Here is a 15,737-nt window from a genome sequence, read left to right on the forward strand (position 1 = left end):
CCATGTTGTCTAGGCAACAGAGTTATTGCTGCTTTGCGCCCCTTTGACCCCTCATTGTATACACGCCGTGTGCACTGTGGAGGAACTCAATTGCGAAAACATCCTGTAACGCTTACGGAATGAGAACATTGCGCTGTACCTTCACAAGCACATCACTTAGATCAGACGCATCCTGGCAACACATCCGACATTGCAATATCTTCTTTACTAGGCTGGCGCTGTTATAAAACACATGATATTACTGGGGTGGATGTGGAGGAGGCAATGTGAGCTTTGGTGTTATAGATATGCACCTGACCTGCACACAACCCCAGTGTTGATGTTCTGGAACTTCAATGCCCTGTTGATGTTGTTGTGAACAAGTGCTATTTGGCAACATAATAGCTTGCAATGAATGTTTTATCGCTCTGGCAGCTGTAACCTCCAGCTAAATGTGCACCATCGTCAATTAAGATGCCTTTTTCACCGGTTTGATATGAGCTAATTATGGCTTAATGCAAGTTCCTAGGTTTAGATGAAGGCAGACGGTGATGCTGAGGTAACAAGGTTCATTTTCACACCTCAAACCCTTTGTTGTGCACAAGGATGGTGCTCCATTGAACCCGAGAATTGCCTTGTGAAATCCTACCATCTAGCGGTAAAACGTAGTACTGCAGATACTACTGTTGTATTAGCAAGTGCACATTTCAACAGTTAAAACTATCTTTTTGTTTACTTGTTTTCAGTAGTTCACGTTTATTTCATGCAGTGTAAAATAGTTTCAGTTTGGGATTATGTTTTTATAATCCCTGCCACGGTACTTCTAATGTAACTCATTTATATTTTAAAGGTGCTTGGCAACCACATAAACTTTTTCTTTAGCATCATGGCAATAACATACATAAATAAAATACATGAATAAAATCAATCAATCAATCAATCAATCAATCAATCAATCAATCAATCAATCAATCAATCAATCAATCAATCAATCAATCAATCAATACATTAATTAAATACATAAACAGTATAGAAAATCATATGACTAATTTAATTAGTTAATTTACTTCCAAATGCAGGTGTTATTGTTGGACAAACACATATTTTAGCATCTACTTTATACCAATGAGTTTATTTGTAGAAAAAAATTATGTTCAGAAAAATGTTTACAAATCCAGCAACATATTGGAAGGAAAAATAGCTTTAACACAGAAATATGTGATAATAATGTGTCTAAACGCAAAGTTTAATAGAGTCGTCAAAACTACGACATTTTCCGAAGCAAGTGAAGGCGTCTGAGGCATTCAGGTCAGGTGCCAATGGTGAAGCGGCAGAGTCAGGGCAAAATATTGCTTTGTTGACGAGAACAAAAATGTTTTAAACAGAAGGAGGTCTTTGTAGAGATGTTCGCAAATAAGAAGGCTTGGTTTTCGGACAGTGTGTCACCAACTTTTCGCGAATTCTGGCGTAAGTGTTGTGGTTTAAGTAAGCTACCTGTTTAATATGTGTTCACACAGTACTATTAAGCTAGCTAGCATTATGTTAACTGTGTTATGCAACGTTCCCTCTTAAAAAATAGTATATTGTATATTCCAGAACACGTTTAAACTAAGTAAAAATATACCTTATAACACAATTTGCCTTGCAGTATTGGAGTGTGGAATACTTACAGGGTGGAGAACAGCAGACTATCTTTTCAGTGAGGATGCTACACACCCTGATACACTCAGGTGAGAAACACAACAAATGATAAATAATGTCCTTTCTTAACTGTATTTTGTTTAAATTTTCCATCAGGATTTTTAGGAGTGAGGCTTACCTGTGGGAGAAGGTTACTGTTTTTCACAGCTTTTTCCTGAACGCATGTCAGAAGCGAAAGAGTATAAAGTCGGTCAGCATCGGTCACTATGTGCTGCCTCCTGTCCCAGTGCAGGATGGTGAGAAAGTTTGTACTATTTTATATCATGGTGTAACTAGGGCTGGGCGACATGGCCTTTTATTAATATCTCGATATTTTTAGGCCATATGTCACGATACACGATATATATCTCGACATTTTGCCTTAGCCTTGAATGAACACTTGATGCATATAGTCACAGCAGTATGATGATTCTATGTGTCTACATTAAAACATTCTTGTTCATACTGCATTAATATATGTTCATTTTAAACTTTCATGCAGAGGGGGAAATCACAACTAAGTCAATTTATCAAAAGTGTATTTATTAAACAGTTATTAAGCAGTGGCACAAACATTCATGTCATTTCCAAAACAGAAAGTGCAAGATTGTCAGAGACATTTTAAAACAAGCTATGAGTGCACTTTTGTGCATGATGTCACTAAGATGACATATCAAAACAACACTAAATTAAAGTACACTTTTTGTACAGAACGCCACTACAATAGTTTTAAACAAATAAAGTGCACTTTTGTGCATGATGTCACACAAGATATTTCAATAACTGTCAAATAAAAATGAGCTGGATAATAGGAAATCAAATAGTGTATGTCCTTCGCTATGTGGTAGGTTCCTGCGGACGTCATCTCCTGTTGTTGACTATTTTTTTCATACGGTGTTGAAATGGTTGCTTCTGCATTTTGTGGGTGTGGCACCGAACTAGATGTTGACATGCGGAGTTTCAAGCACTCTTCATTCTCTAGCGGGTGACTTTTCAAATGATGCTACAAATTAGCAGTGGTGCTACTTTTTGTAGCAACGCTTTTGCCGCATACTTTACATATTACGGTTGTCTGTTCAACATATTCCCACTTGAGGCCAAACCACCGCCAGACTGTGGACCCCGTGCTGTTTTTCTTGGGAATGAATTCTTCCTTCATTTGTTACCAGATTCACACCTTCTTTCTCTCGTATTACCACTCGCACCACTTCGCTAGCACCACAGCTAACTTTACCCATGCCGCTACCTGTCTGCTCGGCGAGGGCGTATGACGTTGCACGCGCGACAGTATGTGAAGTATGTAAGAAGGTGCACTTGTTTTATGTCTCTGTGAGAAGGAGAGACAAGAAAGAGTGAGAAACGCATGTAGTGTAATGCCCGCAGCTAAAAGCAACTGCGTGAGAACGTATACTCGAATATCACGATATAGTCATTTTCTATATTGCACAGAGACAAACCAGCGATATATCGAGTATTTTCGATATATCACCCAGACATAGTTGTAACTAATCCATGCATCCAATTTTCTATGCCGCTTGACATTAGGGTCACGGGAGGACTTAAACCTTTATCAGCGGAATTCTACAGAGAGTATATAAGTATACTATGCAGTAGCGGCACAGCATTATGGTGCGTTCCATTTGTACTGGGAAGTCGGAATTTCCGTGTGCCTAGTCGGAAATTTCAACTGGAACGCCCCTCGAAGTCGGATTTGCTTCTCAAAAAGTCGTCGACGTGGTTTCAAAGATGGCTGTCCTGAACAATATTCTAAGCTTCTATAATATCCGTTATGAATGTACTTCCGATCCTAATTTTTTTCACACTAAATCAGCGATGTATGATGTATTGTTGGACGTTTATGTATGGTAACGTTACTGCTGAGTAGACCATTTTTCTTATGTGTTATATACGTTCTACATTGCTAGCTATAGCGTCTGTGTTTTCCTCTTCATTCACGGTGTTTGAAGGTTGCAGAAAGAGTATATTTTCCCATAATTTGTTTACATTCAGACAAATCCACAAAAATAGCTTTCGTTAATATGGCCATCTAGATTTACGAACTCGAAACTGGAACGTTCACAACTCGGCTGTGACGTCATATTTTGAACCTGCTCAGTGTCTGCCCTGAGATCGGTAGGTCGTGGGTTCAAACCCCGGCTGAGTCATACCAAAGACTATAAAAATGGGACCCATTACCTCCCTGCTTGGCACTCAGCATCAAGGGTTGGAATTGGGGGTTAAATAACCAAAATGATTCCCGAGCGCGACCACCGCTGCTGCTCACTGCTCCCCTCTCCTCCCACGGGGTGGAACAAGGGTATGGGTCAAATGCAGAGAGTAATTTCACCACACCTAGTGTGGTACTTTAATACCCAGCTCTGACTTCCAATTTCCAACGTAAATGGAACGCACCATTAGCTACCAATTTGTATTATCTTATTTTGATTTAAATCTTATCACATTTTACGACGCCTGTAGAGAGTGCCCATCTGACACACTCATCTTGACGTGATCAGCAAAAATAAATTTTATTATTTTTTGCCCCCATTTTTGCGGCGCCCCCTGGTTAATGCAGCCCTGAGCAATTGCCCATGTGGCCCGTTTCTAGAACCGCCATTTATACTATGTATACGTAGGGATGGGCCTAAATATAGGCCTATATAAACTGTTCATTGCAATATTTATTGCAGCCTCCTGCACTAATGATATATATCACAATATATGGTTTGGCATATAAATAATTATAGAACCATTTTAAAAAGGCTTACAAAAGTCCCTAAATTAGTTGCTGATTTTTGTGGTATTTATTGTGGTAAACTATTAATAATCTACTTACTAATTTATGTTTGGTTACTTTCTGTTGTATCATGGTTCTATCTTCGCTTCTGTTAGAATGTAATAACCACTTATTCTTAGGTTTTTTGGGGGGATACTTTACATTAGTTTTGGGCGATACTACATATTTGTGTATTGATCCAATAGTAATTAATTATTGTGGCAGTATTGGTCATACCAGTGTTTATACTTAAAATGTTGAGGGTCATTAAATGACAACATTTTTTACAACTATATTCTGACAAAAACAGGATGGCTGTATAACAATATAAATATTTGAATCATTTCCTTATTTTATTTTATTAGATACAATATTCACTATTAAGTCAATAGTGCAAAGTAACCCAACAAAAGCAAATACTAGTTTGTCTTATTTGTGAGTTTTTAAACGATAACAAAAACAATTTTGTGATTACAAGGAATATTGATCTAATTACTGTAATATTGACCATATACTGATACTATACTATCTAAATTTGTATTGATCCATTCTCCTCTGTTTCTGTTGCAGTTAGCTTTGCCTTCTTGTATCCTCCTACGGTGTGCAGTGCAGCATGTTCAGCTATTAAATGTCCTCTAGTCCTCCTGTGATAATGATATGTGCTGTGAAAGCGAGGATTAGTGATTTAGAAGCTGACCTGTGGAGGAGCATTAGCTGCTAGCAAGGACGCTATATTGCATTGAGGACGCCTTTGTTCGCTTGTCGCTGTCAAATTTGCAAGACACAGAATGTGTCATCAACAGGCTTTTTCACGATAAAACAATAGTATTAAAAGTTCTATCATCGGTCAAATTTCTATCAATTATATCATGTATCGTCTATATCGCGCAACCCTATGTACACGTTTTATGTCGCACGTTTGCACCAAGAAAAATTCCTAGCTTGTGAACCCGTTCTCAAACAATGGCAATAAAACTATTCTGATTCTGATTGTGATTCTGATTCTGATTCTGTGTACAGAGTTCCTTAGAGCGTAAATTTAGTGTAGTGCTGTCCCAAATTGGCTACACTCTTTGCACACTTACCTGAAATGACAATTGCAATATTTATCGGTTTCTTCTAAATCTTCTTTTCTTTTTAATTGTGAACTGCAACCATTTAACTGAAATGCCTACTGAAATGAAATGTTCTTATTTAACGGGGATAGCAGATCCATTCTATGTGTCATACTTGATGATTTCACGATATTGCCATATTTTTGCTGAAAGGATTTAGTAGAGAACATCGACGATAAAGTTCGCAACTTTTGGTCGCTGATTAAAAAAGCCTTGCCTGTACCGGAAGTAGCGTGACGTCACAGGTTGAAGGGCTCCTCACATTTCCCCATTGTTTACACCAGCAGCGAGAGCGATTCGGACCGAGAAAGCGACGATTACCCCATTAATTTGAGCGAGGATGAAAGATTCGTGGATGAGGCACGTGAGAGTGAAGGACTAGAGTGCAGTGCAGGACGTATCTTTTTTCGCTCTGACCGTAACTTAGGTACAAGGGCTCATTGGATTCCACACTTTCTCCTTTTTCTATTGTGGATCACGGATTTGTATTTTAAACCACCTCGGATACTATATCCTCTTGAAAATGAGAGTCGAGAACGAAATGGACATTCACAGTGACTTTTATCTCTATGACAATACATCGGTGAAGGACTTTAGCTTCGGAGCTAACGTGATAGCATCGGGCTTAACTGCAGATAGAAACAAAAGAAATAAGCCCCTAACTGGAAGGATAGACAGAAGATCAACAATACTTTTAAACCCTGGACTTGTAACTACACGGTTAATCCTTTCCAGCCTGGCGAAGCTTAACAATGCTGTTGCTAACGACGCCATTGAAGCTAACTTAGCTACGGGACCTCACAGAGCTATGCTAAAAACATTAGCTATCCACCTACGCCAGCCCTCATCTGCTCATCAACACCCGTGCTCACCTGCGTTCCAGCAATCGACGGCGCGACGAAGGACTTCACCTGATCATCGATGCGGTCGGCGGCTAGTGTCGGATAGCGCGTCTGCTATCCAACTCAAAGTCCTCCTGGTTGTGTTGCTGTAGCCAGCCGCTAATACACCGATCCCACCTACAGCTTTCTTCTTTGCTGTCTCCATTGTTCATTAAACAAATTGCAAAAGATTCACCAACACAGATGTCCAGAATACTGTGGAATTTGTATTGGGATACAATGTGTCCCAATACTTCCGCTTCAACCATTGACGCCACGCGCAAACGTCATCATATCTAGACGTTTTCAACCGGAAGTTTCCCGGGAAATTTAAAATTGCACTTTATAAGTTAACCCGGCCGTATTGGCATGTGTTGCAATGTTAAGATTTCATCATTGATATATAAACTATCAGACTGCGTGGTCGGTAGTAGTGGGTTTCAGTTAAGTTCTCCCTTTTTTGCTGTGTAGCCAAGATGGCGATGATTGAGGGTGGTTAAGGTAGATCACTGCACACTCGCCACTGTTGGATGTTTTTGTGTGCAACGTCCAGCTTTACAATCACAGCAAGTTCACCTAAGAAAGTAAATCTTTACTAGTCCAAGCGGCAGCCACTGAATGCACACTCGCGTGCGCGCGCTACTACTACGCGGAAATAATGAACATTCAATAATGTGACAATCATCAACAAAAATAATCCTACATTACACGGTTTGTGGAAAAAAAGAGGGACACAGCCATTGACGCACGTTAAATAACTTAATTAACTATCAGTGAAAACATTCCACAGGCGCTGCTGTCAACAATCTCCTTCCAGTCCGCAGGCTACCAATACTGAGCTTAAAGGGACACACTCACGCACTCTTCTCTCATGAAACATCTCTCAACTGCATACATCAGATATATGAACGTAAAAAAAAAGTAAACAATAATAACTTTCCCTGGTAATTAATTACATCAATTAAAGAATAATTCCGTTAGTAAATCAATTACTTTTTGAGGAATGTAACGATTAACTAATTAATTACGTTTTTAACGTAATTTCCTAACGCTGCTGACATGCACCTGGGTATAGGCTGATTAACAACACTAAATTGGCCCTAGTGTGTGAATGTGATTATGAATGGTTGTCTATCTGTGTTGGCCCTGCGATGAGGCGGAGACTAGTCCAGGGTGTACCCCGCTTTCCGCCCGAGTGCAGCTGTAACAGCTGGGATAGGCTCCAGCCCCCCGCCACCCCGAAAGGGACAAGCGGTAGAAAATGGATGGATTGCATTTTTTATCATTCTCAGTGTAAGCACACTGAGGCACTCATAAGACTAAGTGCAAGTACAGAAGTGCATGAATACTGTCAACTTTTTTATTGATCTAGTACCAAGTAACACATGGCCAGTATTGCCGATGTGTACATTTTTTACCTGAAATTGTTGTGATTTAGACATTCCCTTTTATTTGTTTATCATGGTTAGAATTACAACAGGAACAATATTTTAGGTACAAATATTTTTTTTGTTAATTAACAAAAATAAATTACTAGAACAATGTAAAACAACATTAGAAACATTGATACAATTAATACCTTGTTGCCTTTCATTACATGACATTGTTTGAGAAAAATAAAATAAGGAGTGGAATGAAACAAAACAAAAGCATAAATTAATTCTTTAAATTATTTGGCTTTTTTCACTCAGTTATAAATATAACTAACAACAATGCAACAATACAAAAAAAACACAGGAATAACAAAGCGTAAAACATAGACGATAACTAGGAAGTATCCATCTCATTCCAATCATGCTGGTGTTGAGCTGATGCTGATACAGACATTGATATTGATGATATTTGGATCACTGCCAACCACTACAAAAATGCAGTCACACTTAAATTCACACCTAAGGACAAGCACAATAACTTCTTTAAATAATACATGAATATACTACCTATACTGTAAGTAATCATGTATTCTTTGATTGTAACTTCAGCAGTGAGAAACGTGATTGGGAGGTTTATTTGGGAGTGTGAAGAGGACCAGCCAGGCGCACGGGTATGATTGATGACACATAATGAAGACAGTGTGTTTTAACTCGGTATGTTCTGATTAAGGTTTTATGCAGCCAGTTCTGATACCGATCATACATGAGAGAGATCGGCCGATACCAATCACATATTACCTATACATTTTTATATTTATTTATTGTGAGTGCTATTGAACATTTAACAATATCAACACAATATTTTAACAAGTTCCTTATTTTTCTTTCATTACATACAATTGCTTGAGCATAACAAATTCAATAGTACACAACAACTAAACAAAAGCAACAACTACTATCTGCTAAACCCTTTGGTTTTGCCATCCTGTGTCCAGAGAATTAATTTGTATACATTAACAAAAACAAAAAGAGGTTATTTTTGAGAAAATAAAAATATCGATCTTATGATTCAGTATGGATCATATACCACTGACACTGCCCTTAATATCGACACCACAAATGTATGGGTCGATCCGATCCTCCTCTTACATGTCTTGTACTAACTGTGACAATGCTGACACACCAACAACTATTATTATAATATTCTCTTTTTATACTCTTATTAATCTACTAATTATTTTCCTGTTAATCGATGCTTAGTTTCTGCTGCAATGTGGTTCCGTCTACACTTCTTAGTGTTTATTAAGTACCGTATTTTTTGGATGATAAATTGCAGTTTTTTTCATAGTTTGGCCGGGGGTGCGATTTATACTCTGGAGCGACTTATGTGTGAAATTATTAACACATTGCCGTAAAATATCAAATAAGATAGAAGAGGAAGTAGCACATTGTCTACCTTTGGAGTTGGCAGAGTTGTTTAGAAGCAACACAGAGGAAGAAGATTTCATCGGATTTAGCGATTAGGAGTGACAGATTGTTTGGTAAACGTATAGCATGTTCTATATGTTATAGTTATTTGAATGACTCTTACCATAATATGTTACGTTAACATACCAGGCAAGTTCTCATTTTGTTATTTATGTGTCATATAACGTACACTTATTCAGTCTGTTGTTCACTATTCTTTATTTATTTTAAATTGCCTTTCAAATGACTTTTCTTGGTGTTGGATTTTATCAAATACATTTTCCCAAAAAACTCTAGTGCAACTTATATATGTTTTTTTCCTTCTTTAATGCATTTTCGGCCGGTGCGATTTATACTCCGGAGCGATTTATAATCCGAAAAATACGTTACTTAAAGCTAGCTTAGCGGCGCGCTAAGCTATGAGCATGCCTCTTTCCTGACTTTCTTTCAGTGTTTTAAACATGTTTAGCCTCGACCTCCAGTGAGAGTAATACTTGATAATGATAATTAAGATGCTAAGTAATTCAGTTATTTGCCACAATGGAGGTGATTATTATTAGTTAAGGGTAGCTGCTTCACATTGTTTGTGGAGATCCCTAATTAGCTTCTAGCCACTTGTCAGCCAGAGAGGATCGACGCCTATGATTGGCATTAAAAGGCATTAACGGGCTGCGGCCAATCACATACTTTTTCACAAAAATTGGTCAATAACGATCGATGGCCAATTGATCAGCACATCCCTATTTTAACCTATTAACAGCCAATCACTAGTTACTGTTGTCTGCCTCACTGTGTTGTCAGGAAAGTTTTACCGACCGGGCAGAAGCAATGTGTGGCATTGACAGGTGTGTTTGCATATGACTGTAAAACAAAACACACTGGATTAAAAATATATACAGTATATACTGTAGTTCCTTTCCTTCCAGCAGGACTGAACCATTAATTGCATCAGCACTGTGTTGTGAGGATCCTCTTAATAACATTCTCCCAGGTAAAACATTTATCATTAACACTTTTTTTTCACTCTTTTCGGACTGGCAAAGTCTATATTTATCTAATAATGTGTCCTCTATTTTCACTTAAGGATTCATCAGCATGGACAACCAGCAAAAATGTTCACGTGAGCTGCATTACTATCACCCCAGTGATTTCCGTTGCACTCAGTGTAACGCACTGACAAGACACTATTTGTAATCTATTATTTATATTTATTATAATGTACTAGTAAATCAATATTATTACTTTAGCCACTTTGATTTAATCATTTATTATTACTAGTTAAGTAATTAGTAGTAGTTAACTAAAGTATTTTTGAAAGTAATTGATTCATTAATGAAATTGTCTTTGTTTATGAAGGTGTCAGCAGACTGTATTTTGTTATACAAAGTGGGTACATATTTAATATATAAAAATGTGACAAGGATAACTCTACTTTTCTTGTTTTGTGTTTTTCATTTATTGATTCATGGTGGTGGTTAATAAATAGTATTTTTTCTGTCACTGTAACTTGGGCATATTTCTTTTACTCACTTACGTGTGGGATGCGCTTGCAGACAAAACCAACATTTAATCCTGTGGGACATTCAATTTGAATTACCTTCAAAGCCAAACAGGATATACAAGTCCACAAGTTTTTGAAGGGCATAAAACGTTTAAAAAAATGTTGTTGTTTTTTTTTTAACTTATTTTGCTCAAATCTTTTAAAAACTTTAGTCCTAAAGAAAAATATCAAACATGTAATGTGTTTTAATTGTATTTAGATCAGATAATGTCACAGGTTTAAATTAGTAAAATAACTTGTGTTTGCAAATGTAAAGTAAATGAATAGACGGAATGGATGCATGGGTGGAATTTGAGCAAAAGGCCTTGAAAGGGTCAAAATAAAAAGTATAATAAAAAATAAAACATTTAATGTTTGGTATTTTTATGTGGGGCTGAAGTTGATTGAGAGATTTAAGATAACAACTATTTAAATCTAAAAAAATGTAAGCCTTTTCTAAAATGAATGCCTTTCCTGTTTGGCTTTGTGGTATTGTTCAATAGCCTAAGTAAAAAACCCTTTCTAATATAAATGTTAAACATAAAATATGGCCAAAAATGTACTGAACGGACAACAAATTCAACCTTAGTCCCCTAGGGTTAAAACACATTTGTTTTCACTATATGAAATGATACTTTTTGTGTATTGTGTATCTTTAAAAAAAAATAGGGACAAGCGGTAGAAAATGGATGGATGGATGTATAGTATGTTGACCATATATACACATAAAGATAATAGCAAAATCTAGTCATAGATGAGAGGAAAACGTATTTTAGGACAAACTGAACTGAAGTCCAGTTGCGATCTATCTCAACATGAGACTCCAGTGACCCGAATGAATGAGAATATCTGACGGTTTAGTCAGGGATGTTTATTCAAGAGAGATTGCATGGATCATGTGGAAGTGGTAGGTGCGTCACGTGTACTAATTTCAGCCAATCAGAATACCTTAGCGTGGACAATATTTGGACTGCTATTTATGTAATGCGTTATTGGGTTCTATAATATTTCATGCAGTTGACAAAAATTATTTTTTGGTTAATTGATAAAGTGTAAAAATATATATATATATATTCTATATATATACAAACCCTGTTTCCATATGAGTTGGGAAATTGTGTTTGATGTAAATATAAACGGAATACAATGATTTGCAAATCATTTTCAACCCATATTCAGTTGAATATGCTACAAAGACAACATATTTGATGTTCAAACTGATAAACTTTTTTTTTTTTTTGCAAATAATCATTAACTTTAGAATTTGATGCCAGCAACACGTGACAAAGAAGTTGGGAAAGGTGGCAATAAATACTGATAAAGTTGAGGAATGCTCATCAAACACTTATTTGGAACATCCCACAGGTGAACAGGCAAATTGGGAACAGGTGGGTGCCATGATTGGGTATAAATGTAGATTCCATGAAATTTTCAGTCATTCACAAACAAGGATGGGGCGAGGTTCACCACTTTGTCAACAAATGCGTGAGCAAATTGTTGAACAGTTTAAGAAAAACCTTTCTCAACCAACTATTGCAAGGAATTTAGGGATTTCATCATCTACGGTCCGTAATATCATCAAAGGGTTCAGAGAATCTGGAGAAATCACTGCACGTAAGCAGCTAAGCCCGTGACCTTCGATCCCTCAGGCTGTTCTGCATCAACAAGCGACATCAGTGTGTAAAGGATATCACCACATGAGCTCAGGAACACTTCAGAAACCCACTGTCAGTAACTACAGTTGGTCGCTACATCTGTAAGTGCAAGTTAAAACTCTCCTATGCAAGGCGAAAACCGTTTATCAACAACACCCTGAAACGCCGTCGGCTTCGCTGGGCCTGAGCTCATCTAAGATGGACTGATGCAAAGTGGAAAAGTGTTCTGTGGTCTGACGAGTCCACATTTCAAATTGTTTTTGGAAACTGTAGACGTTGTGTCCTCCGGACCAAAGAGGAAAAGAACCATCCGGATTGTTATAGGCGCAAAGTTGAAAAACCAGCATCTGTGATGGTATGGGGGTGTATTAGTGCCCAAGACATGGGTAACTTACACATCTGTGAAGGCGCCATTAATGCTGAAAGGTACATACAGGTTTTGGCGCAACATATGTTGCCATCCAAGCAACGTTACCATGGACCCCCCTGCTTATTTCAGCAAGACAATGCCAAGCCACGTGTTACATCAATGAGGCTTCATAGTAAAAGAGTGCGGGTACTAGACTGGCCTGCCTGTAGATCAGACCTGTCTCCCATTGAAAATGTGTGGCGCATTATAAAGCCTAAAATACCACAACGGAGACCCCCGGACTGTTGAACAACTTAAACTGTACATCAAGCAAGAATGGGAAAGAATTCCACCTGAGAAGCTTAAAAAATGTGTCTCCTCAGTTCCCAAACGTTTACTGAGTGTTGTTAAAAGGAAAGGCCATGTAACACAGTGGTGAACATGCCCTTTCCCAACTACTTTGGCACGTGTTGCAGCCATGAAATTCTAAGTTAATTATTATTTGCAAAAAAAAAATAAAGTTTATGAGTTCGAACATCAAATTGCTTGTATTTGTAGTGCATTCAATTGAATATGGGTTGAAAAGGATTTGCAAATCATTGTATTCCGTTTATATTTACATCTAACACAATTTCCCAACTCATATGGAAACAGGGTTTGTATATATACAGGACTGTCTCAGAAAATTTGAATATTATGATAAAGTTCTTTATTTTCTGTAATGCAATTAAAAAAACAAAAATGTCATACATTCTGGATTCATTACACATCAACTGAAATATTGCAAGCCTTTTATTATTTTAATATTGCTGATTATGGCATACAGCTTAAGAAAACTCAAAAATCCCATCTCAAAAAATTAGAATATTTCCTCAGACCAAGTAAAAAAAAAAGATTTATAACAGCAAAACAAAATCAAACATTTGAAAATGTCAATTAATGCACTCAGTACTTGGTTGGGAATCCTTTTGCATGGATTACTGCATCAATGTGGCGTGGCATGGAGACAATCAGCCTGTGGCATTGCTGAGGTGTTATGGATGCCCAGGGTGCTTCAATACCAGCCTTTACCTCATTTGCATTATTGGATCTGGTGTCTTTCAGCTTCTTCTTCACAATACCCCACACATTCTCTATGGGGTTCAGGTCAGGGGAGTTAGCAGGCCAATCGAGGACAGTATTGCCATGGTCAGTACACCAGTTACTGGTAGTTTTGGCACTGTGGACAGGTGCCAGATCATGCTGGAAAATGAAATCATCATCTCCATAGAGCTTTTCATCAGATGGAAGCATGTAGTGCTCTAAAATCTCTTGGTACACAGCTGCATTGACTCTGGACTTGATGAAACACAGTGGACCAACACCAGCAGCTGACATGGCTCCCCAAACCATTGCTGACTGTGGGAACTTCACACTGGATTTCAAGCAACTTGGATTTTGCTCCTCTCCAGCCTTCCTCCAGACTCTAGCGCCTTGACTTCCAAATGAAATACAAAACTTGCTTTTCTCTGAAAACAGGACTCTGGACCACTCTGCAACTGTCCAGTGCTTCTTTTCCATAGCCCAAATCAGACGCTTCTAGAGATTTTAGAGCACTACATGCTTCCATCTGATGAAAAGCTCTATGGAGATGATGATTTAATTTTCCAGCATGATTTGGCACCTGCCCACTGTGCCAAAACCACCAGTAACTGGTGTACTGACCATGGCATTACTGTCCTCGATTGGCCTGCCAACTCCCCTGACTTGAACCCAATAGAGAATTTGAGGGGTATTGTGAAGAAGAAGCTGAAAGACACCAGATCCAATAATGCAAATGAGCTAAAGGCCGGTATTGAAGCATCCTGGGCATCCATAACACCTCAGCAATGCCACAGGCGGATTGCCTCCATGCCACGCCGCATTGATGCAGTAATCCATGCAAAAGGATTCCCAACCAAGTACTGAGTGCATTAATTGACATTTTCAAATGTTTGATTTTGTTTTGCTGTTATAAATCTTTATTTTTTACTTGGTCTGAGGAAATATTCTAATTTTTTGAGATGGGATTTTTGAGTTTTCTGAAGCTGTATGCCATAATCAGCAATATTAAAATAATAAAAGGCTTGCAATATTTTACTTGATGTGTAATGAATCCAGAATGTATGACTTTTTTTTTAAAAATTGCATTACAGAAAATACAGAACTTTATCACAATATTCTAATTTTCTGAGACAGTCCTGTGTATATATATATATATATATATATATATATATATATATATATATATATATATATATATATATATATTTATATATATATATATATATATATATATATATATATATATATATATATATATACATATATATATATATATATATATACATATATATGTGTGTATGTGTGTATATATATATATATATATATATATATATATATATATATATATATATATATATATATATATATATATATATATATATATATATATATATATATATATATATATATATATATATATATATATATATATACGGTATATATAAAGGGACAAGCGGTTAAAAATGGATGGATATATATATATATATATTTTTTTTATTTTATTTTATTTTTTTCTTATTTTATTTTTTTTTTAATATATAGTTTATCTCCCTCGTCAAAAATCTTTGGTCCGACTGGACGCGATAACCCGACCTCATTTTTTGGGGGAGTATTAGCATGTATATCGAACAGCATCGAGATAAAACTGGTATTGATTTCATGATATATAAGACCATGTTCTATTCATAAATAACATAGGAGTGTATAGTGACGATGATCAAGTCTATGTGATTTTGAAAGCGCCTTTTCTTTAACACATAAAGTCGTCCACCCCTAATGAGTGGACTATGCCGAGCACGTTTAGCCAATGGCGTATTTGTTATGGTACCAACCCACCAA

The 15,737-nt window shown here is 37.0% G+C and overlaps 1 protein-coding gene across 3 annotated transcripts; it reads left to right on the forward strand.

Annotated features, from left to right (window-relative positions):
* The first annotated feature begins 1,275 nt into the window (after positions 1-1,275).
* Positions 1,276-10,738, forward strand: terb2 (telomere repeat binding bouquet formation protein 2). Of its 3 annotated transcripts, none has more exons than XM_062068866.1 (7): positions 1,276-1,446; positions 1,628-1,709; positions 1,777-1,916; positions 8,414-8,475; positions 10,073-10,116; positions 10,198-10,262; positions 10,356-10,738. In XM_062068866.1, exons 1-7 carry the CDS (start codon positions 1,383-1,385, stop codon positions 10,463-10,465), a joined length of 567 nt encoding a protein of 188 aa, XP_061924850.1. In that variant the 5' UTR covers positions 1,276-1,382; the 3' UTR covers positions 10,466-10,738. The 3 variants fall into 3 exon arrangements, with proteins under 3 accessions (XP_061924850.1, XP_061924860.1, XP_061924870.1); XM_062068876.1 differs by having other exon boundaries at positions 10,201-10,262; XM_062068886.1 differs by having other exon boundaries at positions 1,652-1,709.
* The last annotated feature ends 4,999 nt before the right edge of the window (positions 10,739-15,737 follow it).

Source organism: Entelurus aequoreus, linkage group LG02 (assembly GCF_033978785.1).
Source record: "Entelurus aequoreus isolate RoL-2023_Sb linkage group LG02, RoL_Eaeq_v1.1, whole genome shotgun sequence".
Lineage (NCBI taxonomy): Eukaryota > Metazoa > Chordata > Actinopteri > Syngnathiformes > Syngnathidae > Entelurus > Entelurus aequoreus.